Below are 25181 nucleotides of genomic sequence, written 5' to 3' on the forward strand. Positions count from 1 at the left end.
ATGGGAACCAGCACAATATCAGGCAGGTGGTCATGATGTCATGTCTGATCGTTTACACCGACAGGCGAACTTCTGGTACTTAGGCCTTTACAGAAAGTAATGAAAGATCAGATTTTTAGAGGATATTTGTACACGTATAAACTGTAAGTACTCTCGAACACTAGTACTGTAGGTATGTGAGTAGCTCATATATTTTCTTCAGGCTTTAACCTTCAGAGTGTCTTTGTATGCTAGTGAGCTTCTTCTGCCACTTCCTGGGTTTGAATATTTGCTCCTGATGAGACTTGCAGTTTGTGCGGTGCGGCCGGTTTTAATTTAAGGACCGTAAACATTCGAATGAAGTGTTTTACAGGCTGAGTTTAACGTATTAACACATGGTGCAGCACACTCCTGAAAATGAAATGTGGTCAGAAACTGGTGGAAACGAGATCTGCGAAGCCGCACGTGGTGGTATCCGTACGTCTCGGCCGTATGTGTGTTCACCACATAGAAGACTCGTGCTGAAGCGTCTCCTTTAATCAGCGAAGCGGGGAGAAGTGCTCTTAAAGATGATGAAACAGAGAAACTGTTTGGTGTGTGGGTCAGAAACAGATCAAAGCAGATAGAAGAGTCCATCGAAGTCTTTACGTTATTCAGTTTTGCTGTTGAAATGTTGGACTGTAAGTATTTACACACAGAGGACACGTGTTCTCTTTGTGCTCGAGTTTTGTTGTATTTAAAAGTTTGTTGTTTAACTCCATGTTTTTATTCTTGGGCTCTACTAGTGTAGCTTTGCACGACTTACAGTTGAGCGTTAACGTGTCCTCTGTAAGTCCTTTATCTACTGTCTTAAACGAGCTGTTTGGACTCCTCTTCCTCATTCCTGATTGGCTGCTTCCTGCAAAGGACAGATTTGAGCAGCTCGTGGTTTGAGCCGCATGCTCAACACAACCACTTTCATGCGGATCCAGGATTAGAGCCTTTGCCTTACAGGGATGTAAGCTGAGCTCATTATTGTGAACTTTGTTTAATCTTAGCAGCGGTGATCTGTATATGTGTCAGATGGAAAAGCTCATAGATTCCTGTCACAGTTTGTTTTCCTCTCCTCTCCTGCTCAGCCATCTATGACGTGGTGGAGGAGAAGGTGGATCCAGAGCCAGATTTTCAGTACATCCCTGAGAAATCCCCTCAGGACCCGGCCCAGCTAGACCAGCATGCTTTGAGAGACTCTATGGTCGCACTGAAGGAAGGCCTGGGCGGCGGAGCCATACTGGCACAGTTTGATGTAAGAAGGACACGAAAAAAGTTCACACGCTCACGCACACGTGAAACTGCAGGCTCGAGTCGGTGGTTTGTCATTTATTTTAAAATATTTTGTTGATTAATTCTTTCCTCCACGTTCCTGATTTATGCGCTTTTAAAATTTATAATACATAAAAACGCACAAAACAAAGACAAATGCTGATATTTGTGTTCCTTGTCTTGCAGCAACTGTACAGGAAGAGGCCGGGGATGACGATGCTGTGTGCCAAATTACCTCAGAACGTTTCCAAAAATCGCTACAGAGACATCTCTCCCTGTACGTGACCCCACAGCGCTATGCTCGCTAACTTTCTCCCTTTTCTCATCATTTCCCCTCGACTTCTATTTTCTGACTTTTTCCAACAACTTTTAACAGAAGTAACAAAGTAACGACCCGAGAACAAAGGATAAAATCCTCCTTAAATGCAAACATGCATTAAAGACACAGTTTGGACTTGTTGCTGTTTTTCTTTGCCTAATCTGACCCCCTTCTCTTGTTCGTCTCTCCCGACAGATGATGCCACCCGCGTCATTCTGAAAAGCACAGATGATTACATCAATGCAAATTACATCAATGTGAGTTATCTTTAATGTCTGCAGTTTTGCTTGCGTGATGCTCTGTTACACTGATGCTGAATCGCAGCCGGTGCATTTGAACAGGACTATCATATCACACGCTGCTCCAGTTTCGGAGCCGTGAGTTTGGGTCCTTGTGGCCATATTTGGACGAGGGGCTTGAGTGCTAGTTTGTCAGTGAATCCTGGAAAGCTGCACCCATCATCTGGTAGTTATGCTAAGTAACTGAAACTGGAGCGCAGACTTCTTGGGCTGGCTCTGCCACATGGCAGGCTGTGGTATCGGCCCGCCAGGCCTTTATTTTTCAAAGCTAACGGCAGCTTGCGTGTAGAAGAGGGTTACAAACAGAGAACAGGTGCTTCTTGGTAAGAATTTAATATAAGAGCGTAATATTTTAATGAATTGAATCTCCTTCCTGTGGGTGGCTCTGACTGTTCATGTCATGCCTTCTCAGACCTACTGGAGGTTTGTTCCCTGCAGCAAACACGACAACCTTTGCAAACAGTGTTTCAGTGTGAAGGGCGGCATTTTAAAGCCTTGTTCACTCTGTGATCGGTAGTTGTTCGGCGTGAAGGACACAGGCCCTGCTTCCTCGCCGTCTAATCAGCATGAACAAATCCAGCTTCTCATCAGTGTCATTATTAATTCAGGGGCTGTAGGTAATCTGATAAAGACCTGGGATAATTTGACTGTTATTTGATTTGATAGAGTTGGGACGCTCATGGAAAATGACCATTCATTTATTCTCTGTTAGCTAGAAAGTATAGTTAATGACATGTTGTATTGGGACAAGCGCTGATCCAAAAAAACAACAAAATAAGTTGGAGTAAGATGCAAATCTAATGCAGTCTCTGCTTCTTTAACCTGAACCTCTGATGTGTGTGTGTGTCGTCCTGTGTAGATGGAGATTCCTGCGTCCAGCCTGATAAACCGCTACATCGCGTGCCAGGGCCCGCTGCCCAACACCTGCCCCGACTTCTGGCAGATGACGTGGGAGCAGGGCTCATCCATGGTGGTCATGCTGACCACCCAGGTCGAGAGGGGGCGGGTATGTAAAAGATCTCTTCAAGGACGAGGGCAGGAAACTGAAAATGTACTGTTAGAAAGAGCCGTTTGAATTTAACGTTTCGCCGGTAAGCGGCACAGGTTACGACGCTGAGGCGTCTGGTCGAGCTGCGTCGTAATGCCTCAGTATATTTAATTATTTACAAAAGTCTGCAAAGTCTCACACGCTGCAGACTTCTCTGCAGCTCAAGCCGTTGTTAGTTTTGGAAAGAAGTAATCCTTAACACAACATTACGTAACAACGAAGCTTCCAGACACGGTGCAGATAAAAAATCTCTGGACTCGATCTACAGTTTACATCCAGGGATGAGAAATTGGAGAAACTGGACATGTTTAATGGTTTGAAATGTAACGGCGAGGACGCGATGGGTAGATGCTGAGAGTCATAAGGTGTTTGATGTGTTTACAGGTGAAGTGTCACCAGTACTGGCCCAACCCTGACAACAGCGCCACATACGGAGACTTTAAAATCACGTGCCACAATGAAGAGGGCAACTCTGCCTTCCTGGTCCGGGAGATGACCCTCACACACACACCGGTAAACTCTCTCACACACACACACACACACACACACACACACACACACACACAGCCAGATCACATCAGAAAGTAAAGCCGATGACCCGGGCGGGCGAGGGCGCCCCAGAGGAAGACTCCGGGTCCAATCTCAGAGAGGGAACCGCGTCTCAGGAAGGATGAGCTGTCGAAGGACCCCGAGGAGGTGTGTTGCCATAGTGACCAGTGTGGGCTGTTCTTTTTCTGGCTCCCGCTGCAGCACGCGGGCCACATATTGGGATCTGGTTGCCACGACAACCCAAACACTCCAGTCGGCCACATTGCAGAAAAGGAGAAAGACGGAGAGCAGAGGAACAGAGAGTGGGATGAGGATGGTTTGAAGAACGGGGACGTAAGTTCGGTTCGATCGTGGCGTCGAAGCCTTCGGCGTACTGCGGCGTGCTGCGGCGTGCTGCGGCGTGCTGCGGTGCGCTTTTAGTTCTTTCATGCTTTTAAACCACACACAGCCAGAGTACAGCACGGGCGCCAGAACGAGCCACGGCGGCCTGAGAGCAAAACAGAACCACCCCCTTTAACTAGATTCTTTGTTTGATACTTTCATTTATTATATTTTTTATGGTCATTTCAAAAAACAAATAAAACGAATACTAGAACAAATAAGTCTCGGTCGTTGTGTCCTTGGGCGAGACACTTCACCTGTGTCTACTGGTGCTGGTCAGAGGGCCCGGTGGCGCCAGTGTCCGGCAGCCTCGCCTCTGGCAGGTTTGTGGGTTTGTTTTCATCACTCTGATGATGTCAGAGAGCATAGATATTCTTAATATGGTCATCCACACCCCGCTCTGGCTCCACCTACCCCTCTGTTCTTATCTTTTAATCTTAAGGAGGATGGTTTGAAAAGAATGAGGAACACGAACCAACGGATTTCTCCAAAGCTCCTCTGACTCCAAGTAAACAGATATCTTTCTGGAAATGAGCACAGCAGATCCCGCCTTGATCTCCCTGTGAGGAAGAGGAGGGGGAGGCCAGTTTGGGGTATTCAGTGCTACAAATCAGCTGACCCAGCTGTTCGTGTGCCTCTTTTTGAAGGAGGTGCCTCTGAATGTGCCAGAGATGCAGAGTGAAGCATGAGCCCAGGCTTTTTAAGTGCAGCGACACACACACATGGGAGGTGGGCGGGGCTTCTGCGCCTGGACGTCCACTCTCGGTGACGTCATACAGACCCAAGAACAGAAAAACCTGCAAGAAATGAAACTTTTGGCTCACAGGCATTATTTGTGTGACCTCACCGATTGTTTAATATGAGCATTCGCCATGGAAACGGTAAAAAAAGGATGATGGATCCCCTTTAGTAAACCACATGCTGCTGTATTGTCTCCTGTTAAATGGGCACTGTTCGGGGAGTTGATATATAAAGTTGGTATGAATAAGTAAACCGAAGGCTTTTGTTTGCTGCGTGTAACATGTGTGATGTGTAAACGTAGCGTCCAAACGGCGAGCTTTCGTGCCGGATCAGCTGTCTGTTTTTCCCGATCGCTTTCCTGCGTGCGGTCCGCGCAGCGTGACCTTTAAAGTATACGGCTATAAGAGGAGCCAATTAGCATTCTCCTCTGCCTGTGATTGTTGCTATGGAGATAGATGTGTTACCATGGCGATACGGCGAGGCAGTATTAAAGAGGAACACAGCGGCTCTGATTCGCACAAGAAACGGTGGTCAGTGCTTGGTTTCTTCTGCAGGGTGTGTGTTTGTGTGTCACGGTGATCCCGTGGGGTTTAAATCCTACCAACTTCGATTTTTCCATCATGGTTGGACCTTTTTTTGTATTTTTCTTGTCCCTGATGAATCGATAAAAGAGAGAAGATCTCGTGTTTATTCAGTGTCTAATAGAGACACTAAAAAATGTTTTCATGAGATGTGATTTACCAAATGTGTCCAGCAGAGTAAAAAGAATTAAACTGCTGTTACTTCTTCGCTCTACCCGTTTCATAACATAATTACACAAACAGGGTTCTGTGTTGTGTATCCCCAGGATGCAGAGCTCAGTGAAACATGCTTAGCGGTCTCCCACATAAAATACAATTCCTTGTTTTGGCGTGAGTGTGGTTGACATTTGAAAGTGAGGAATTCTTTGTGAGCTTTAGGTCTTCACTGAGGTCAGGGTGAATACCCTCAGTTGGTCTTCAGTGCCCTCCATCATGAAGAAGAAGTCTTTGTGTAAAAGATTACATAAAAACATAAAGGAGCATTTGTAGTCGGGCTAGTATCGGCTGGCTGTTGATGTATTGGTGTAAAGACGTTGCAGAAAAATGAGCCCCGGGGTAATCAGACGACTGTATCATCGGTGTTTGTTCAGCAGAGCAGATCTGATGTCGTCTGTAACGCTCGCGGTCTGCAGCACATGCAGCAGAGCAGCGTCACTGCTGCGGAGTCGAGCCGTGTCTAACTTCCCCTTTTAAACGTGTTGTATTTACACCGTTGCTCCAGCCAGCCGGAGAATCCTGGATGCAGGACCTTGGGAGTGTCCGGTGGCGTCTGGTGTTGGGAGGGTAGCCTCGGGTCCTGTAGGTCGAAAGGCTGAAGCTCTGTGGATCAGACTGACGTTACACCGTAGGTCTGAGTTTGCAGAGCGGGCCCACGGCACAATTTTCACTGCCTGTCAGGAATTCTGATCCCATTACTCATCAGCGTGTGCACATCTCAAACATCTTTACTGTATCTGCATCTCCAGAATCCAGCACTGCTCGTCCACTGATGATCTTTATTTTCTGTGTGTGTGTGTGTGTGCGTGCGTGTGTGTGTGTGTGTGTGTGTGCGTGTGTGTGTGTGTGCGTGTGTGTGTGTGTGTGTTCAGAGCGAGCAAAAGAGGGAAATCACTCAGATTCAGTACGTGGCTTGGCCCGACCACGGCGTTCCCGACGACTCCACTGATTTCCTGGACTTTGTGGCTCTCGTACGGACCAAACGGGCTGGACAGGACCAGCCAATGGTGGTGCACTGCAGGTACGGCCATTCTGTGTGAACCATGTGACCATGGCGAGCCAAAGATTACAGGATAAAAGTTAACCTGTCTGAGCTGGAAACGATGGATGTAGTGAAACGAGTGACTCTTCCAAACAGGTTTACTTCCAAGAAAAGTTCCAGTTTCCGTTACCAGAAAATGATTTCTCTCCTTTCCCAGGTCTCAAATGTTTGAACACCTCTCACCTGCTCCTCATTACTTCCTTCAGGGCAATTTGTTATACCTTAAGTCCCGCCTCCTTCACAGCGTGGGCAGTACCGTGACAATATAGCGCACAAATGATATCCATAAAGTCTCAGAATTGTTGGAATTTAGCTTATTTGCTCCTTACAGAGATTTTTGTTACTTCGTTAAATAATTAGTGTGTGTTATTAACAATCAAATGATCTTTCTTGATTTTTTTCCAGCGCTGGGATTGGTCGGACGGGCGTTCTGATCACCATGGAGACGGCGCTGTGTCTGATGGAGTGCGGTCAGCCGGTGTATCCTCTAGAAATTGTCAAGACCATGAGAGATCAGCGGGCCATGATGATACAGACACCTGTGCGTACGCAGCACCGTCCGCTTGCTCTCCGACGCTGTAAACTTTAAAAGCTTAAACTCTGCCTCCGCTTTTCTTTTCAGAGCCAGTACCGCTTCGTGTGCGAGGCCATCCTCAAGGTCTACGAGGAAGACCTGTTCAAGCCGCTGAAGACGGCCCTCTACCAGCAGAGAGAGAAGGCGGCTGACGAGAAGGAGGAGCGGAAAGAGCAGCAGAAAGCGGGAGAGGAGCGAGACGAGGCGGCGACGGCAGAGAAAGGGGAGGCGGCCAAGGTGGAGATGCTGGAAGAAGAGCTGGACGGAGAGGATGACGACGAAGTCGAGGTGCTGGATGTGGGAGAAGTGACAGAAGAGGGGGAGGAAGAGGAAGAAGAGGAGGAGGAGGAAGTGGAGGAGCCGAGCGTCGCCAGTGCCACCAGCGTGACGAGCGAGACCAGCGCGAACCCCGATCCCGCTAACCCGTGACGTGGGTGGGCGGGGCTCACCGGGAGGAGGCCGGACGAGAGAACAAAAGCACTGTTGCACTTTAAGCTGACAAAAAATGAAACGAACAGACAAACTGACATGAAAACCTTTGGACGTGATGAGTTAAAAAACCCAGCTGTGTCGAACAGGTACCTTTAGGGGGAGTTAATGTTCAGGGTAATGAAAAGAAGAATCAAAGAATGAACGAGATGATAAAACGTGGATGGGGAGTTGCTGTAGTGCCATAAGTACGAAGGGGAAGGGCGGCCACTGTGGATGGAAAGCCTCCCCTCCGCTCTCTCTCTTATTATTTTAGTTTTTTTAAATCCCAAAGGGTTGCCCTGTCCCCTTCGGAGTGAGTCTGCCAGACGGACCTGCCTTTTTTTTTTTTTTTTAGTGTCCTTTTAGCAGATAAAGAGAAAAACCTTATCTTTTGTTCCTCAGAGTATTTATTGTGTTTTAGTTTGTGTCAAACCCTGTCCACTGAACAAAAAAACGCTGTATGTTTTGTTTGTACAAGTCTAGAGCTTCATGCTTTCCTGATTAAATCTTAGGTAGTAAAGTAGTGTGATTCCTCTTCTTCGAACTACTTCATTATTTCTTTTGATTTTTGTGGTTTGGGGGGGCAAAAACAACAACAGTGATTTAATTTATTGTACTTGCTTTGATCTTTCTCGTCTCGCCTCTCGTTCGGCGCTGGGGGGAGTTTGGTACTCGATCCTTCTGTGAGCGGTGTGTTTGAGCCCACAGACGCACACGTGGACGTTGTTTGGCGGGGTTTTTGATCCTCGTCACCACAGCTCCCGTCCGCTTTCGCTCACTTTCACGCTCCTGCATCGATTCGCTTCTCGCTAAAAACCGCGGTGTCCTCGAGCCGGACAGCGTCCCTCCGACCAGAGGGGCGCACCGTGGATTAGGATTAATGTGGAGCCTGAAGTCTTCATCGTGGCAAAGATGGTTTCTTTTAACCGAGCTGGATCCCGCCGGGCGGTACCTTCTGCTGAACCCGGTCCGAGCAGGTCATGTCAGTGTTTTGGCTTAAAATCATCAGGAAGCGCCACATTTTCCTCACTGTCTACCTGAAAACGCCATTCATGTTTTATATATGCAACCTGTAGAGCCCAGTTACAGATGTGAAGCTACAGCAACATAAACTCTGCTGCAATGAATTTGAATGTGTTCATTTGGTGATTAAGGTTTTTTTTAATTACACTGCGGGAAGTGAAGACGATTAGAAAATTCTTCAGGAATGTTCGATTGGCCACGAAATGAAAGTGATTCCCACGTCTCCTGCAGTATCCTCTCACGTTTCACACCTCTAATCTCTGGCCACATCAAATTCTTAATCAAATATAGTCATTTGAGTTAATTGGTCCATTTCATTTTGCAAAAGAAGAGTCAGACTATATGTCTGTATGCTTTATGTGCGCCTGAAGCAGAGATCCTGGAGAAAGAAAGCCTGGATATGTTGACCTTGCTTCCTCAGGCTGGAAATACTGGTCTTCTTTATGCAACTCAGATAGTTCTTGCTTTCTCTGCACAGGTCTTTAATGTTTAAAGGAACAGGTAGAGGGTCAGACATCTGTGGGTGAAAGCTGCTACAAGTTTTGTGCAATCAGTATTGTTTTTCACCCCCCACAGCGTTTGCACAATAGTAGCAAACTTTAATCGCTCCCTCCATCGATCTCCCCGCGTTTAGTCTTTTTGTTTTTTCAGCCCAGACCGGAGCAAACCCGGGTACATGCTGACAGTCCAGGTGGAAGTGTGGTTACTCTGAGCAGTCACGCGATTCAGCGTTAACCTGAGAAAAACTCGCTGTGAGAGGTCTGACAGCAGCCTGTGCGTGAGAGTTGTTTACAGAAGCAGCACAAACACAACATTCAGCCGATATTTCCCTTTTTGTTGGTTCTCTTTTCCCTAAACGATACCTCATCTTTGTAAGACATGTTTAGATTATAGGTGAGACTAAACAATTTTCGTATTTTCATTTCACAGAACCCAGGTAGTCGGTTTTATTTGTAAAACCCGGTGATGCTGCTGCGCTCGAGTGTGGCGATGAGTTTCATCTCGGCTCTCGCAGCGGATTCTGCTGGAAACAAATACCGCTGTGTGTGTGTGTGTGTGTGTGTGTGTGTGAGAAAAATACGAATGTGTGTTTTCGGTTTTCATCCTCCGTTACCTCTCCCTCTCTGTTCCTCAGCCATCTCTAACATGTACTTTGGCAGCTGTCTGCTCTCAGCCTGCTTGCCTGTAAACTGGAATGAAAGGTTGAGCCGTGAAGCCGCAGACCTGCTCGAACCTTATCTCAAGTTTCTGGAAAAAACAAGACAAAAGAAACAAAATAAGAAATAGAAAGGGAGCCTTCCTGAAGTGTGGTTTAAAAAAGAAACTGGTTGAATCTTCGCCTGTGAAACAATTCACTTTGTGCTCATGCCTCCTTTTCAAACAGCTGAATCATCCTTGGCCACATGTAGAGGTGGGATTAAGAAGAGCCTGGAAACTGCTTTCCTCTTCACTCTTTTCTTTCTTCCCTCCTCCTCCTTAATCTCTCCCGTGTTGCATCCCTCTCCCAAAATTGGCCTAACACACTTCAGTCATTTCTGCAGAGCCCACGCAACATCCACAGTTCTCTCCTCATTGTTTTCCCCAGCTGCCTCTCTTTTTGGATCATTATACATGGATCCCACTCTCTGCACGGCCTGGAGGCGAGTGACACATCCGTGCAGAATACCGTGGGTACAGTATCAAACAGCCTGTTTTCCACAGAAGGACAAACTGAGGCTAGTCATGGGAGGGCCGGCGATTTTTTTTAACTTTTGCTTTTATTGACAAACGCGCCGCAGGCCCACATCTGTGAGTGTGCACTCTGGAAGAAGTGAAGCTTTTGTTTTTGGCAGCAGAATTAAAAGTGCCACCAAAAAAAAATACAAAAAACTCGTCATGAGACGAGAAAACGTGCGGTGAGAGGTCGATGACGGAGGATTCGAGCCGTCTGTGTTCGACGTGTTTTTGTTGACACGTAATCGGTACTGTCTGTGTATCCAAGGTTACTGAGCTGAAGTAGTGTGGAGGGGCGCGGGGAGGGCTCGGGGTGTATTTTTGTAAAGATAACGAAGAAGAGACAGCACTTTGTAGAAGGCTGATTGGCGGGTAGTCCTACTGAGAGAGAAAGATGAGGCATAAAGCATTGTTCAGATGTTCTTCTTTTTAATTTATCTTTTTTAAATTTTGTTTGAAAATAAGACACCTGTAGGGATCAAGAATAAAAAAGAACTAACTACACAGTGCCACTTGCTAATTTTGTGTAAATAGTACTAGAACATGTAAATATAATGTTGTATATGAAAAAAAAACTTTAAAATAAAAGGGAAAATCATTTGTGAGCAGAAAGATTTTGTTTCTATTTTTATTTTTTTCTCTCCTTTGGATGATTCAAATGTGACACAAATGGTGTGTATTTCAACAATGCCCTTTCCAACTTTTTTTTTCTTTCTCATTTTATTTGAAAGGTAATCTATAACAGCGAGTGTTATATATAATGAACCACAACGTCATGAGAAATGTTTTACCGTATTATACCCTTGGTTAACTTCTACCTGTGTCATAAAATCCTTTGTCCTCAGTTGCTTGTTCCTCTCTGATATCTTGGTTTTTACAGTGCTTTGGACATGTCTATAAGCTTGATTATGAACAATTAAAGCTTGTCTGTCAAAGCATGGAGACGTGGCTTCGGATCACCTTGCTTTTCCACACTGTAAAAGTGAGGTTGGGCAACGTTAGAGCGACTGGAGGCTGAAGATCTCGACTAGAATTATTTGGTGCCGTTTTAAGCGTAGAGTGAAGCCATCAGTCACACAAGGGAGACACAGTGCTGATGCTGTTAGTTGTAGCTGGAGAAAATGATGTTGGACCCCAAATGCACACAGTGTTAATATAGATAGACTTTCTGGGGTATAGCACCTGCCTCCATCTCCTCCTATCCCAGCATCCTCCTCTGTCACACCAACCCTCTGCATGTCCTCTTTCACTACATCCACAAATCTTCTCTGAGGTCTTTCTCTCTTCCTCCTGCCTGGCAGCTCCATCTTCATCATCCTTTGTCCAACATATCCACTGTCCCTCCTCTGCACGTGCCCTGACCATCTGTACTCATTTCTTATCCAACAGAAGGTCTTAGCATCTTCATCTTTGCCTCCTCGCCTGCATCACTGCCGATCTCGCTGCTTTCTCTTTCACTCTCGCTGCCACCAATCCACTTCTGTCACTCACAGTTTTCTGGGGTATAAAAATCTGTTTGGGTTCCAGATGCAAACATGTGGTCAGTGTGCTGCATTAGGATGCAGTGCAGCAGTGCATGTGCACAATTTCAAAGGCACACATGGTGCATATGCACTTAGTTTAGTGATATTCACCCATTTTTAACGTGCAGGGGAATCGGATTTGAGTGGCAAAGCTGTAAAACTTTGAACATTAATGTGCAAAAATCTGAAGACAGCTGAATCTTTTCAGATCTTAATCACAATAATATAGAAATGAATCAGGATAAGGCATTGTTTTAGCATTTTAAAGGCCTTTTGACAGAAGTCTGCCTGTGTACCTGGCCACAAAACCTCAAAGATGGGCTAAATTTAAAGGCACAGCTGTATTCATATGTGCAGGAAACAAAACTCTAATTTCAAATGAAACAGCATCAGTTTCTCAGAGGAGATGTTTGCTTTCCAAGTGCCTCTTTAGGTCTAGGGGCCAAGAAAGTTAAACCTATTTACTTCCAGAGTAATTTCTCGTGATAGTTTTCTTTTTCTTAAAAAGGTCATTTCCCGTTTTTCCACAGCGTTCATTACTTTCTGTCTAGATATAGTAATAATGTTTGGGCACACCAATTCCCTTAAATGAACCAGCAGTTCCTACATCAACCAGTAGGGGGTGCTGCTGTTAAACAGTGGCCATACTTTATAATTCGAGTTCAGAAAAATTAAATGAGTGGTTAAATCCTTAAGCGCTGCAGCTTTCCAAAAGCATGCAAGCTGTTGCGAGTTACACGTTTACACATATTTGATTTTACGTGTACCAGCTCAGCAGCCCCTTTCTCTTCTCTCATAAATAAATGAAGTAGAAACTGAAATAAAGTAAATATAAATTGCAAAGAAAATGACCGCTTAATGACTTTTTTTGTTTGTTCGTTCGTTCCAAGTGAGTAGAAAAGTTTAAAAAAAGAAAAGGTGTGTCGCTTTAAAAATGCTAATCGAGTCCCTTTCTTCGGGATTTGTCGTGACGTCACTTCCTGAGGAGCGCTTGCCTCCTACTTTTTGTTGGGACCTGGGAGAGAAAATTATCCCGCAGAGGCACCGAGGCGGAATAAAACAAGGAAAAGGAAGATTAGAAAACCAGAAGTCACAAAGTGCGGAAATGTCCGAGGCTTCTGTTTAGCCGACTGCGATGCAGGCGGGCGTCCTTTCACCGTGAATTCCCGCGAGGAGGTTTTTGTAAGTAGCCCATCATTCAGACGTCCTCGGATCCACAAGTGTCTGCTGGAGCAAGTGTACGTCGGCTCTGGGCGCTAAACGCGGCGTTCGTTTTGCTGTGCGGGGCGCGCCTGCCCGGTCGGAGTCGTACTTCTTAAGCGCGTTGGTGGCTAACGGTTAGCCCGCGCGGTATAACGAACGCACACCTGTTGCTTTTGCTTACACCAGGTACTTGGGGCCTTAACTGGGTAAGGTTACCGATAAAGCTAGGGCTAATTTGATTAATGTTGATCCAATGGATTTTTTAAATTATTTTAGGTCTGTTTCGGACTTTTTTTTTTTTAGGAACTTTGGTTTACCGGGTGACCTGAAGTCACAGGAAAAAATAAAATAATTAAAAACACGCACACTTAAGGTCGATTACCGTTAGCAGCTGTTTCAGACTAAGTTAAAACGTAAACTCTAACTTTGTTTTGTCGTGTTTAACGTTACTTTGCCTTCTTGATGTCAAATAACATCGCACATATTTATTTTCTAGATTTATTGTTATATTAAAAAAAAGCCTTATCGATGAAATCCTCCCATCAGTCTTTATAATCTATTTGGGGATTCTGTTAGATGGAAAGAAAATCATCTGTTTGACACCAGGTACACGGTTACCTGCCGTCAGTAATTACAGCCCCACCTTATCAGTTTTGTTTTCTTGACTAAATGAGCAGCATAACTTCATACAAAGTGACATAAGCTGTATTTGAATATCAGATTTTTGACAGCTTAGCATAAAATGTGTCACCTGTGCAGCTGTACACCCTAACCAGAGGACACACCTGTTCAGTCACAGCTAAAAACCACTCAGGAGGCATCCTAGTCAGATGTCTGAAACACCTCAGCTGACTCCTTTCAGGTTGGAAGAGCAGTCATTCTACTTTGAGCTCCTCCCAACCCTGAAGTGACAGAGTTCCTCACCCGATCTCTACGGGAGAGCCCAAGCACCGTTCAGAGGAAGCTCATTTCCACTGATTCTACCTGCCATCTCATTCTTTCAACAGCTACTGGAAGTTGTGGCCATAGGGTGAGGTGTACGAACGTAGGTTGAGAGTGGGCACGCCACCGTGGTTAGGCTGACGGCCATGGCTCGACTACAGACCAACTGCACACAAAACTAATACATTTTTACCTTAATTATTAAAAAAAAAAATCTATACACTCTTTGATTTCAGGTGCGTACAGGTGCCCTTCCTCTCCCCCCGTCATGTTAAGTTTCCTGCGCAGGACGCTGGGGCGACGCTCCATCCGGAAACATGCAGAGAAAGCCCGGCTACGAGAAGCCCAGCGGGCCACAACGCACATCCCTGCAGCTGGGGATGCAACGTCTATCATCACCTGCCGTGTGTCTCTGCTGGATGGGACAGATGTCAGTGTTGATTTACCGGTAAGGAGTTTTTAAAGATACTTCCCATTGTGCCAGGAAAAGTCTGTCAGCTCCACATCGCACTCTCTTTTATAATTATGATCCTCATTAGAGCCTTTACGTCTTAGAGAATTTCGCTCGCTCTGCGCTCAGTCTTCTGTGAAACTATCAGAAACTGGTGGATGTTAAGTTTTGGGAACATATGCAGGCCTTCTCTGGGCTCCAGACCGGCTCCCAGTTTGTGGACTAGTTCAGGTACAGAGTCCTGATTTGTTCATGCAGGTTCCTGTTATTTCTGACCTTTATGATCAATAAAAATATGGTTTAAAAAAAACAAAAAAAATTATGCACCAATGCAAATCCTTACAAAGTAATTAACAACTTAACTGTTTAGATACAGGAAAACTTGCTGCTCTGCTACATGTGCTGCATACAGTGCTGAGTATATTATAAAACAGACTGAGAGCTACTCTGCTGGACAAACTATAATATAACACCATTTCTAAATTACCAAAAGTATATTTTTCTGCATTATTCTTCAGGGATGAGGAAAACTGGCAGCTTACAAGAGAAAATAGACAAATTTCCTGGGGGAAAAGAGCAAATTTACCAAAAAAAGAACTCTGAAAATAAGTGGTCCTATTATTATTAATTTTTTTAATTAAGTCAAGTAATATTTAATTTTTGATATTGAGTCGTATAGAAATTCATAAAACTTTGATCTTCTCGGATTATTGACTCATAAGAAATATTAGAAACAATGTTATAAAACCAACCAACTTTTACAGATGTGACAGAACAAAATAAAACTGTCCTGAACTAACAACACTGGTCACTATGTTGTTGTACACTGTTGAAGATAAGTGTGCGTCTGTGATAGGACAGATATTTAGGTTGATATCAGCGCTCTAAAAATGTACTTAGCAAGGCTGAATAGCACGTTACAAAAATAAAGAATGACCCATTAACCAGCGCGCATGTGAGAGAGTCTTGTTTTTGGACGCGTCCTGATCCTTGCTCATCCTTGAAATCGACACCTTGTTAATAATAGCATCTGAGTGAATCATTCTTTGTGACTAATTGCCTTCAGATGGGCTCTTGACATAAACGGTGTTCTTATGTGGTTATGAGCTGGAAAGTGAAAGCAGTGTACCAGTGACCACAGTGTGCCTGTGTCAGTGGAGCAGTCCTGTTAATCCTATGAAGCGCGTGCTCTCGTGCTCCTGATCACCTGTAATTCCATGATCCTCTCTGGAGAACACGCTCGGTCACATGACATGCTGGTCACCACTCCAGAACTCACTCCTCCCCTTTTTTCTCTTTATTCGTTTCACTTTATTGCCTCACAGACGAGCGCCTTGCTGCACAGTGATAGTGATTGCACTTCTAGGACAGTTTCCCCCTCGTGTGATTATTATTTTCCTGTCACTTCATGTTCTTCCTCCCGTGAGCCAAAACTCCAGTGAAGCCAGAAGCTTATCTTGAAAGCTGTCTTGTATAAATTCCAAGGAAAATGTGCTCGGGAGAAATCCTCCTCACTGTTACTGCCTGATTTCGCTCTCCCCGTTGTAGATGTTGTGGCTCAAACTGCCTGCTGCCAGCAGCAGTGCAGACCTCATTACAGGAATTTCTCATTTGCGAGCAGGAATGTGTTTTACTCAGCATATCTCACAGGTGATGTCACACATCTGAGCCCGTCCTCAGCCTGACCTGCCAAATCCTTAACGTGTAATCCCTCCTACCAGCTCAGTATTGTGCACATGAAGAGAGAGTGCCATTGTTTTCTTACTCGGTCCCTTAGAGGAATGTTATCTGCTTGGACGCGCTCTCTTGGCCTCTTGTTTCTGCTGGGGAATTGATGATTACAGGAATGTTACTACTCCAGCCTGTGCTTGCATTCATACATCTAGAAACTCAGACGTTTGGTGTGTGTGGAAAGCTTCTACAAATGCATTCCAGCAGGACCTTTTTCTTTATGTTGGGACTCTTTGTTTTTCCCCTCCCCAAGATATGCTTGTATGTAGCTTCTGCAAACACTCCCACCTTATCTTGGCGCACTCTCAATGATTGGGCAGCAGCAGACACACACTTGTTAACAGCCTTACTCAGTACTCTCCTCACTCGTTTAACTTCAGTTTGCAGTTACGATAATGTCCCCAGTTAGCTGAAATAGTTGTTTTTCAAAACAAGCAGCTCAATCTTGGTCTTGTTTGACTGTCAAACTTTTCTCCAGAAGGCGTTTGACTCGTGCTGTGTTCTTCTTGAACATCCTAATCCCTTTCCTGTCATCTGAGGGTGATTGTTTGGGTCTTCCTCCAGACTTTGTGGTCACACATCCAAATAAACTTGTACTTAAGTGCAGTTGTTTGAACTGATGATCGTGGAATCTGCAGTTGTGCAGAAATGGCTTCAAGGGATCTTCCCAATGTGTAAATGCACAATTCTCATCCTTAGATTTTAGGCTACGTTCACTCTGCAGGTCTTGATGCTCAATTCAGATTTTTTTATTTTTTTGTCTGCTTGTTCACACTACAAATAAAATGCGACAGCAAACGCGCTCTAGTGTGAACGCTCAAAGCGGCGCATGCACAAAAGAAGACGTCACACACAACGCGCTCAGTTTAGACCCAGAACAACAGTTTGACTGATGCACCTTAATATAAAGACTTGTTTCGGACTTTACGTTTCCCAATTTTGCTTTAAGTTATAAAGTTATTTTGTTATTTACATTTGGCCTAATAATGACCCTTGTTGCTGTTTTAGAGGAGCGCTGCTTCAAAGGATAGCTGCAGATTATACAGTACAAAGAAAATGTTCACGTTTCTCTAGAGCTGGGCGATATGAGATTTTTTCATATCACGATATGTTTTTTTCATTTCAGGCGATAACGATATCTATCACGATATAAGCCAAATAACTATATTTGTAAGATTTAAATGTGCCGTTGCTCACAAGTAAAATGTGAAATAATCAGCAGCTTGTTTTTATTTAAATATTTATTTCCCATAATAAGTTCAACAGGGTAGATGTACTTAAGGAACATGAGACTTTTTCAGATAAATAAAGGCAAATATTGCAAACTACACAAAAGGCAGCCGCTAAAGCGTTTAAGTTTCAAAATAGAACAAACGAAACAGACTAAATTGTCAATTCCACTTAGAAACAAAATATTAATTCTAAAAATAAATCTTAGTTTGTTTTACAGAAGAACAGACAAAACTGACTAACTTTTGTCAATATCAAATAAACTGAGAACTAAAAGGAAATTCTCAATCTCTCCTTGTTGTATAGCTGAGCTTTTCAAACAGTTTTAACAGTTACTTTAGTCTGACAAAAGCCGAATGACGAATTAGCGCTTCCAGTCAGAGACTGAGGCTACGTCCACACGTACACGGGTATTTTTGAAAACGGAGATTTTCCATTTTCGTTTTAAAAAATAATCCCGTCCACACATAAAGGCAGAAATGAAGGAAAACGCTGCTATGAACATGCCAAAGCAGCAGGTGGAGCTAGATTCCTAACCGTGCAGAAATGTTGGCCAATCAGAAGTCTAGAAGCCTCGGTGGGAAAAAGTAAACAAAGCTGGGGCATAGAAGCAGAACCGAGTCGTATGTGTGGAGGGACAGTAACTGTGTGTATATGTAAGCATTTAAACACTGCAGAGAGTAGAATTAACAGTATTGTAGAAATTCATTTCACCGAAACAATAACGTGGCGCACAGTGTGACGCATGCACCAGTTTATTGTATTTCCAGACTTGCTTTCGGCACAATTTACAGTGCACGCTACTCTGTTTTTTGTCAGACTTGAAATAGCCGAAATACCTTCACACTACGGAACTTCTATGGCTCTTCCGTTCGACAATCTCTTCGGCGTTGGAACCATCATCTGTTTTCTCTTCGGTCACGCTCGGTTGATTTTTCTAGTCGGCACACTCATTTCCTCCATTACCCGCTGGCTGCTTCCCAAACAAACACACGAGCGGCTTGGCACTTGTGCTGTACGTAACAAGTCACGCGACGTGACGCTGCGGCTGTGATTGGTTCGGCTCTGCGCTACTTAATTTGGATTGGCTGATTTTTTATTTTTTTTATTTTTTTTAAGAGGACAAGAGCAGCGAGGTCTATCGCGATAGCTTAATTTCTCTATCGAGTAAAAGTTATATCGCGATACATATCGTTATCGTTCTATCGCCCAGCTCTACGTTTCTCCAACGTCGTCTTCTCAACAGTTTCACTGGATGGACAGGAAGCGTTCACGATGCCTTCTCCGGCGCTGATAGTTGGCGTCTGTCTTGTGTCAGTGACGTAAAAGACGGATTTAATGCGACCTGACCATCAAACAGCAGCCGCTTTATAAAACATCAGATATGTATCGGATTCAGGACCACATACGAAAGTGGCCCAGATCGGATTTGAAAATACCGGATTTATGCCGTTCAAACTGTCATAGCATGATCGGATATGGGTCAGAAAAGTTGGATTTGAAGCGCTTTCGCCTGCAGTGTGAACGTAGCCTTAGAGTTCCTTAGACTTTCCTGTTGTTCGGGAAGGTCCAAGGTCAATCTAATGACCACACTCATCGGATTGGTCAGTCCAGTAAGTGCTGTCAAACAAATCCTCTTCATTATGTTGACAAAGAGAAGCTGCCAGTTGTCGTCAGTCACAATATTAACTTCTCATCAACTTAAAAACACTGTAGAAAGTTCAGCACTGCTTATTAATATACATTATTGTGGAATACAGAAAAATAAAAATCTTTGTGTTTTGTTTATTTAAGATGTATGCTGTACAATAATTTCACCCAGAGAATGAACAGTTAAAAGAAATGATTGTAGCCTCTGTAAACGTCTGGTCACAGCTGTAGTGGATGACTCTGGCAGCTTTGCTAGCACTCCAGCTTAGCCTTCTGTGGTACTCGTGACACAGATCTGCTGATGATTAATTTTCAGAGTCAATTTTTTTTTTTTAATCATCCATTTTTATCATTGAAGTTGGAACATTTGTTTACAAAGCAAGCACAGACGCAGGCTATCAGTGTGTTAGTCCCAGCAGTCTTTTCTTTCGTGTCTGCTTCATATCTCATCCTGCTTTAATTAATGTCATAGACGTCTCCCCTCTGTGCTCTGTCAGTGGTCCTGCCCTTCACTACTTTAAAGCCTGCCTAGTGTAGAGCAGTACCTGTTGACAGACGCTGAGGTGCTGCTGAAACTGGGGGTCTTTCTGATAACCTCATAATAAGCTGTGTCTCACCGGTGGGTTTGTCACTACAAAGTTATGCAGTTTTTCTCAGTGTAGTCATCAGAAAGATTAGTAAAGATTTGGAATAACAGGGATTTTCCAATTAATCAGTTTGAGACACAGTCTGTGTTACCTTCTGTGACTGAACTCGAGTCCTGTGATTTTTGATCATTTGGATCACACAAATATCCGCTACGTTGGAGCTCATTACTCCCCAATAAAATTAAAAATAATTTCATTACAGTGCTGGTAATTTTATTTTGACTCTGACTAAAGCCTCGTTGGGGGATGCCCAATGTACTGTGTATGAAAAACTGAATAATAATGAAAGTTACTAAGAATACAAAAGTGTATTTTAAGGGGTTACGGAAGCACAATTAAAACGTTGTGATGTTCAGAGAGGACCTTTTTGTATTTGCCAGAAGCTGTGTGTGTGTGTGTGTGAATGCAGAGTTTATTTATCAGTTTTAATTTGACGAGATCAAGATGAAAGAGAATTTTCCCGCCTTGCAGCAGAGCCCTACTGGGAAGTGTTGGCACAATGTTTAGTTAAAAGAACTTAAAGAAAACTTGTTTCCTGTCGCTTTGGGAAGCCTTGATGGTTTGGAGAGGCTGTTGTTTTCCTTTGTTGTTCTATGCTGTTTGAACTGTTTCTCCTACGCTGCCAGCAGCACAGGGAGCTGGACTTTCATTATATTTCATACCAACAGTGTGAGCGCACAGAGTGAAGCAGAGCGAGGTTTAGGAGCAAACGCTTCAGCTTTCGGCCTCCAGATGTCTGCGTTTCAGACACTGTTAATAATACGCATGTTACACAGTTCAAGATTCGTTTCTGGAGTTTTATGGTTCAGTAAAACTTAAGTTCTGAAATGAATCGAGATCTGAAATTGGGAATTTAGCACCAGGAGGTGTTGTGTAAGCGCTAAAAATTAACCATGTTGTTGGTGTTGTAACTTTAATGGTTAACTTAAGAAGTGGCTGAATCACAGACAGTTTTTCACTTTGGAGTTTTTACTCTCAAAGAGGAGAACTTTACACTCATAAGCACACGTGCTCAGAAAGTGTTGGCCGTCTTTGGATCTACCATCATCACATTCTCAATGATGAAGTCTAACAAACCCAGATACACAAACTCTCCCAGTGACTGCACTGAACCTGACTTTCATGCACTTAAAGCCCAAAACAGACCAGATTTCTCTCACTGAGTGAGAACTAAAAGGGAAGTAGCTGAAGTAAGTAACAAGAAGCAAGACAGCAATAGCACTTTGTATTAAAAAAGCCTTTGAAATTTTACAAAGCATGCACGTGCACACAACAGTCCCAGTTTGTCATGTGGACTCTTGGGGAAAATGAACTGCCCGCCCTGCTGCAGAGGCCTCATTAACAGAACCTGCAGCTGCCCTTTTAACCACTTGGTCAGCTTTCAGGTTTGTGTGACAGGAGTGTTGGTTAGCTGTTGTTGCTCTCTGCATTTATACTGTGCCGGCCATCGAAGCAGCAGCTCCGCTGCCTCCTGGCCCTCTCTTCGTCCCGGTCTGCCTTTGCAGACTTCTCACAGTGAAGGCTCTATGGTAGAGTCTAAAGCTGACCAATTTTGCTATAATTGAGCAGCCCTACTTCACAGCTGAGGATAATAATGACAGAAGACCTTTGGACAAAGAGCGGGCTGGATTGTAAACGGCTTCATCACTCATAATCGTATGATTTTTACGATGCTTGTAAATGAACGTTTATATTAGAAAACTAGCAAAAAATCCCTTCTTTGCATCTCTAATTTTAATCTGCTCTGTATTTCACTCACAGCTGTTTGTAAGAGGCTCTCTGTGCTCCTGCTGTCAAGTGTCTGTGCGTCACACATTCATTTGCATTGTATAAAACAGTGATTTTTTTTTTAACATTTTGAGCTTAAGGTGTAACAAAGGGAAACCAAAAATAAAGCTAAACCTGTATTCATATTAGTCCCTTCTTCTCCTCTCTGCTAGCGTATGCCCTCCATGCATCACCTTAACGTGGCTTTAGGTTCAGACCCAGTCCTCCTTTGAAGTTCTCTACATCTCTCTCATGGTGGTGTTTCAGTGTCAGTCTAGTTTGCTTGGTGACATATTCGCATCCCAAGTCAGACTTAAGCTAAAGCAGACTAACATTTCTACCACCTGAGCAGTGTGGATTGGCTCAGTGGACAGAGGTGCCCTTCGACTCACAGTAAAAAAAAAAATCTCAGATCACTATAGTGTGTTTTAACACATCAACTGGGAACCAGTGGTATAAACATCTGGCACCAGGTGTCAGCTTAGACATACAGTAACTTAGGAAATGCTGTGTGTCCCTTCTCAATGCTTCCTGGTTTCCTTTATTCTTGTGAGACGTCCGAGTGGCTGGAAATACACCCTGAATAGGATCCACACCTCACAGGTTTACCATCTCTGGTTCTTATATGTAAGACCACCCCAGGCCAAAGGATCCTTCCCTTTTGGACGTTTATTCCCTTCTGTTTTGTTTACACCACTGCCACCAGTTACCCCACCCTATCACCTACACTGACCTTCTTTTGTGTGTAGCACCAGAGAAAAGGTCAAGCCCATGGATGCTTTTTGAATGGAGTATTTAAGAGTAGACTAAATTTACATGCATGCAAACGCTCGAATCGTGTTTTTCTTTCTAAAATAACCCCGTAACCCTTCTACTCATCTTAGATATTGTTTCCTTTTTATGGACACATCGCTCCCCCGGCTGCTTGGTTGGACTCGTACTGCAGTAGTTGATATTGGTTAAAGACTTTTGTTGTCATTAAACAATCTGAGCGTCTCAGAGGGAGAACTGTGTGCTCACAGGGAGGCAGAAAGACTGCAAAGACTCTAACAATGCTACACACACACACACACACACACACACACACACACACACACACACACACACAATGAGTCCTTTGTGCTCCCTCTCCCAGGGTACTGTAGGGGTGCGGTATGCCTCGTCAGCTATGCCAGCTAGCATGGGGCCAGCCCCCTGTGCTGCCCAGGAGCTCTCTTGGGGTGTGTGTGTGTGTGTGTGAGAGAGAGAGATCGAGGCAATCCTGCTTAAGCTTTTTACTTAGTTCTTAAACACTTCACCCATTTCTGGAAATAACATTTTGCACATAGTTGTGCCGTTATAGCCTCAGAAAGAATGTCATGTAACTGGTTTGGTTGCATGAAGTGAGATAAATTGGAAACTCTAGGCCTAGTATGTTAGAAACAATGTTACCTGGCACATGGAAAAGTACTGTGGCATCCAGGGAACGTTTTAACTAAAAAGGCTTGTGCTCCAGTAACCGGGGGTGGTGAAACCTGGTAAACAGCTGAAACTGCACCTGTTTGATCAAATAATTCCTACTTTCTTATTATGGACGAACAGACGCTGCCAGCTCGATCAGGCAGTGGTGACCGATTGGTACCGATTTTATAGGCTGATTCTAAACTCCTGAACACTAGAGGACTATGAGAACTGTGGAGCTGCAGATTGATCTCGGATGCACACAAAGCTTCTGTCATGAGATGTGACTGCTCCTCATGGAAATGTGAGACTGAGAGGAGAGCGGTGTATATTTGAGATATTTCCCAGTCCCAACGTGAACGCAGGCAGTGACTGGTACGGCCTCGTCAGAGAGGGCAACACCTATTCAGCTTCTGACAGCTTAACATTTTCTCTAATCTCTTCCACACAAGTCAGAATGTATTCCAGGGAATTATATTATTTCCCATAAAAAATTTTCCAGAGCTGCAGGCATTGCAAAGACTGATCAAATAATCAGTTTTATCATTTATAAACTTCTTGGAGGCCGAGGCAACCCTAACTTTCATTAATGTGCTGAAACAAGAGCACTGAAGTCTTCTCTTTCATGCGTTTGCCTCTACAGAAAAAAGCCAAAGGCGAGGAGCTGTTTGAACAGATCATGTACCATCTGGACATTGTTGAGAAAGACTACTTTGGAATACGCTTCATGGACTCGGCACAAGTTCCAGTAAGCATGGAGGGTGTCTTGTGACTCTGTACTGGTTGTTTTTTGTTTATTTATTAATAAAAAAATTTAATGCCTGACTAAATCTGCAGACTTCCTGTTAATACTTAAAGTTAACATTTTTCCCCCATTACAGATATTGGATTGATGCATAAAAAGTAAATGTTTACACACTGTTTGTTTACTTTTCTAACTTTTAGCACTTATGTTATGGAGAAATATACATCTTATTGTATTTGTTGGGTAAGGAGTTCATTTTAATTTATGACTGTATTATAGTAAATATCAAAAATTTAAATATCTGTTCTTTATCTGTATGTCGCTGCCGTATAATTCTGTGTCATGCTTTTATTTGATATGATACCAAGTGTCTCTGACAGTCGTGTTTTAGCCACATATCCCACATTACTGCTCTCCCAGGAAAGGTTGAGACACAGACTTTCACTTTCAGGGCTTAAAGGCTCGGTCCACTCTGGGAGTCGGGCTGTCCTCTTACACAAACAGTTTGAAGTCATCGGTCTCTCGGGGACTCTGTTCCTTCACTGGGAAACTCAAAGGCAGGCAAACAGGAGGCAGGTTTAGAGCGCTGGGAGAGGGAGGGCTGCAATAAGGAATGTGGGGGAGAGAGATGAGAGAGTGCTGTTCCTCTGTTATCTATCTCTGTCTCTGACATGGACACAGACGCCTCCCTCTCTCTCTAACATAGTTCATGCCTCGCAGAGCCTGAACTTCTAAGAAGAAACCTCGAAGAACAGCGCACTTATTAACCAATTAACTCAAGTGGTCGCTTTGTATCAGTTGACCACACCAGTGCTTTGTTTCTATGTTCAATAAAGGCGCATGTATAGTAATGTTGCTGTTGGCTTTCATGTTAGTTTTGCTAAACCTTGCTGTGTTGATTTAATAGTTGTTGCTTTGTATTCTTTCAGCATTGGCTCGATGTCACAAAAAGTATCAAGAAACAAGTGAAAAGTGAGTATTGCAGCCCAAACACATTGATCCCTGTGTGAAGAGCATGTTTACGTTTTTGGAAGAGAAACTCACCAGCTGGGATTCTCCAGCCGACATCACAAATGGATTTCTTTGAAATGTTAGAGGCCAATACGACTGTGTTCATGTGAATAACACGAGGCACACATTACACGCTATTGTGTTATTAAATTTCATAAATATCTTTTTTAAATTTTTCCATTTAGTTGGCCCTCCTTACTGCCTTCACATGAGAGTCAAGTTCTACTCCTCAGAGCCGAACAACCTGCACGAGGAGCTCACCAGGTGGGCTTAGACACCCACACCTGCATTTCTTTCCTCTCATTTTAAAATCCCACTGTAGTGAACTTTAAAGGAAGTTTTGCCACGCACCACTCAGAAGGGTGAAATATCTGATAATTTCCTTCTGCTTTCTTTCAGATATCTTTTTGTGTTGCAGCTGAAACAAGACCTCCTCAGTAGCAAGTATGTAACTTCTGTTTCTTGCGCACACTTTTAAGCGTTGGCATGTTTTAAGTTGTCAGGTGTTAAGAATGATGCCTGTTCCCATATTTGTTCTTTACATTCTGAGGTTTCTTCTGCTTGTTCAGAGCAGAAAATGATCAGCATTTTTCGGCCTCTCTG

The 25181-nt window shown here is 43.9% G+C and overlaps 2 protein-coding genes across 5 annotated transcripts in view; both read left to right on the forward strand.

Annotated features, from left to right (window-relative positions):
• Positions 1 to 10850, forward strand: part of ptpn4a (protein tyrosine phosphatase non-receptor type 4a) — a 70294-nt gene extending 59444 nt beyond the window's left edge. The window contains exons 20-27 of the mRNA XM_085248450.1: positions 1098 to 1264; positions 1468 to 1558; positions 1796 to 1857; positions 2759 to 2905; positions 3332 to 3460; positions 6288 to 6436; positions 6863 to 6998; positions 7080 to 10850. Of these exons, the coding sequence (XP_085104576.1) occupies positions 1098 to 1264; positions 1468 to 1558; positions 1796 to 1857; positions 2759 to 2905; positions 3332 to 3460; positions 6288 to 6436; positions 6863 to 6998; positions 7080 to 7460 (1262 nt within the window). The 3' untranslated portion in view covers positions 7461 to 10850. The remainder of the gene's footprint in view (positions 1 to 1097; positions 1265 to 1467; positions 1559 to 1795; positions 1858 to 2758; positions 2906 to 3331; positions 3461 to 6287; positions 6437 to 6862; positions 6999 to 7079) is intronic.
• A 1888-nt stretch (positions 10851 to 12738) lies between these two features.
• epb41l5 (erythrocyte membrane protein band 4.1 like 5) overlaps positions 12739 to 25181 on the forward strand; it is a 35146-nt gene continuing 22703 nt past the window's right edge. For all 4 annotated transcript variants that reach the window (XM_085248843.1, XM_085248846.1, XM_085248844.1 and 1 more), the window contains exons 1-6: positions 12739 to 12943; positions 14143 to 14354; positions 23466 to 23570; positions 24497 to 24539; positions 24764 to 24842; positions 24978 to 25022. In XM_085248843.1, coding sequence (XP_085104969.1) covers positions 14175 to 14354; positions 23466 to 23570; positions 24497 to 24539; positions 24764 to 24842; positions 24978 to 25022 — 452 coding nt within the window. In that variant the 5' untranslated portion in view covers positions 12739 to 12943; positions 14143 to 14174. The remainder of the gene's footprint in view (positions 12944 to 14142; positions 14355 to 23465; positions 23571 to 24496; positions 24540 to 24763; positions 24843 to 24977; positions 25023 to 25181) is intronic.

This window comes from Mchenga conophoros, linkage group LG16 (genome assembly GCF_057382185.1).
Source record: "Mchenga conophoros isolate Kocher_MC1m ecotype Shallow Benthic linkage group LG16, M_conophoros_male_GT1.1, whole genome shotgun sequence".
NCBI classification, from domain to species: domain Eukaryota; kingdom Metazoa; phylum Chordata; class Actinopteri; order Cichliformes; family Cichlidae; genus Mchenga; species Mchenga conophoros.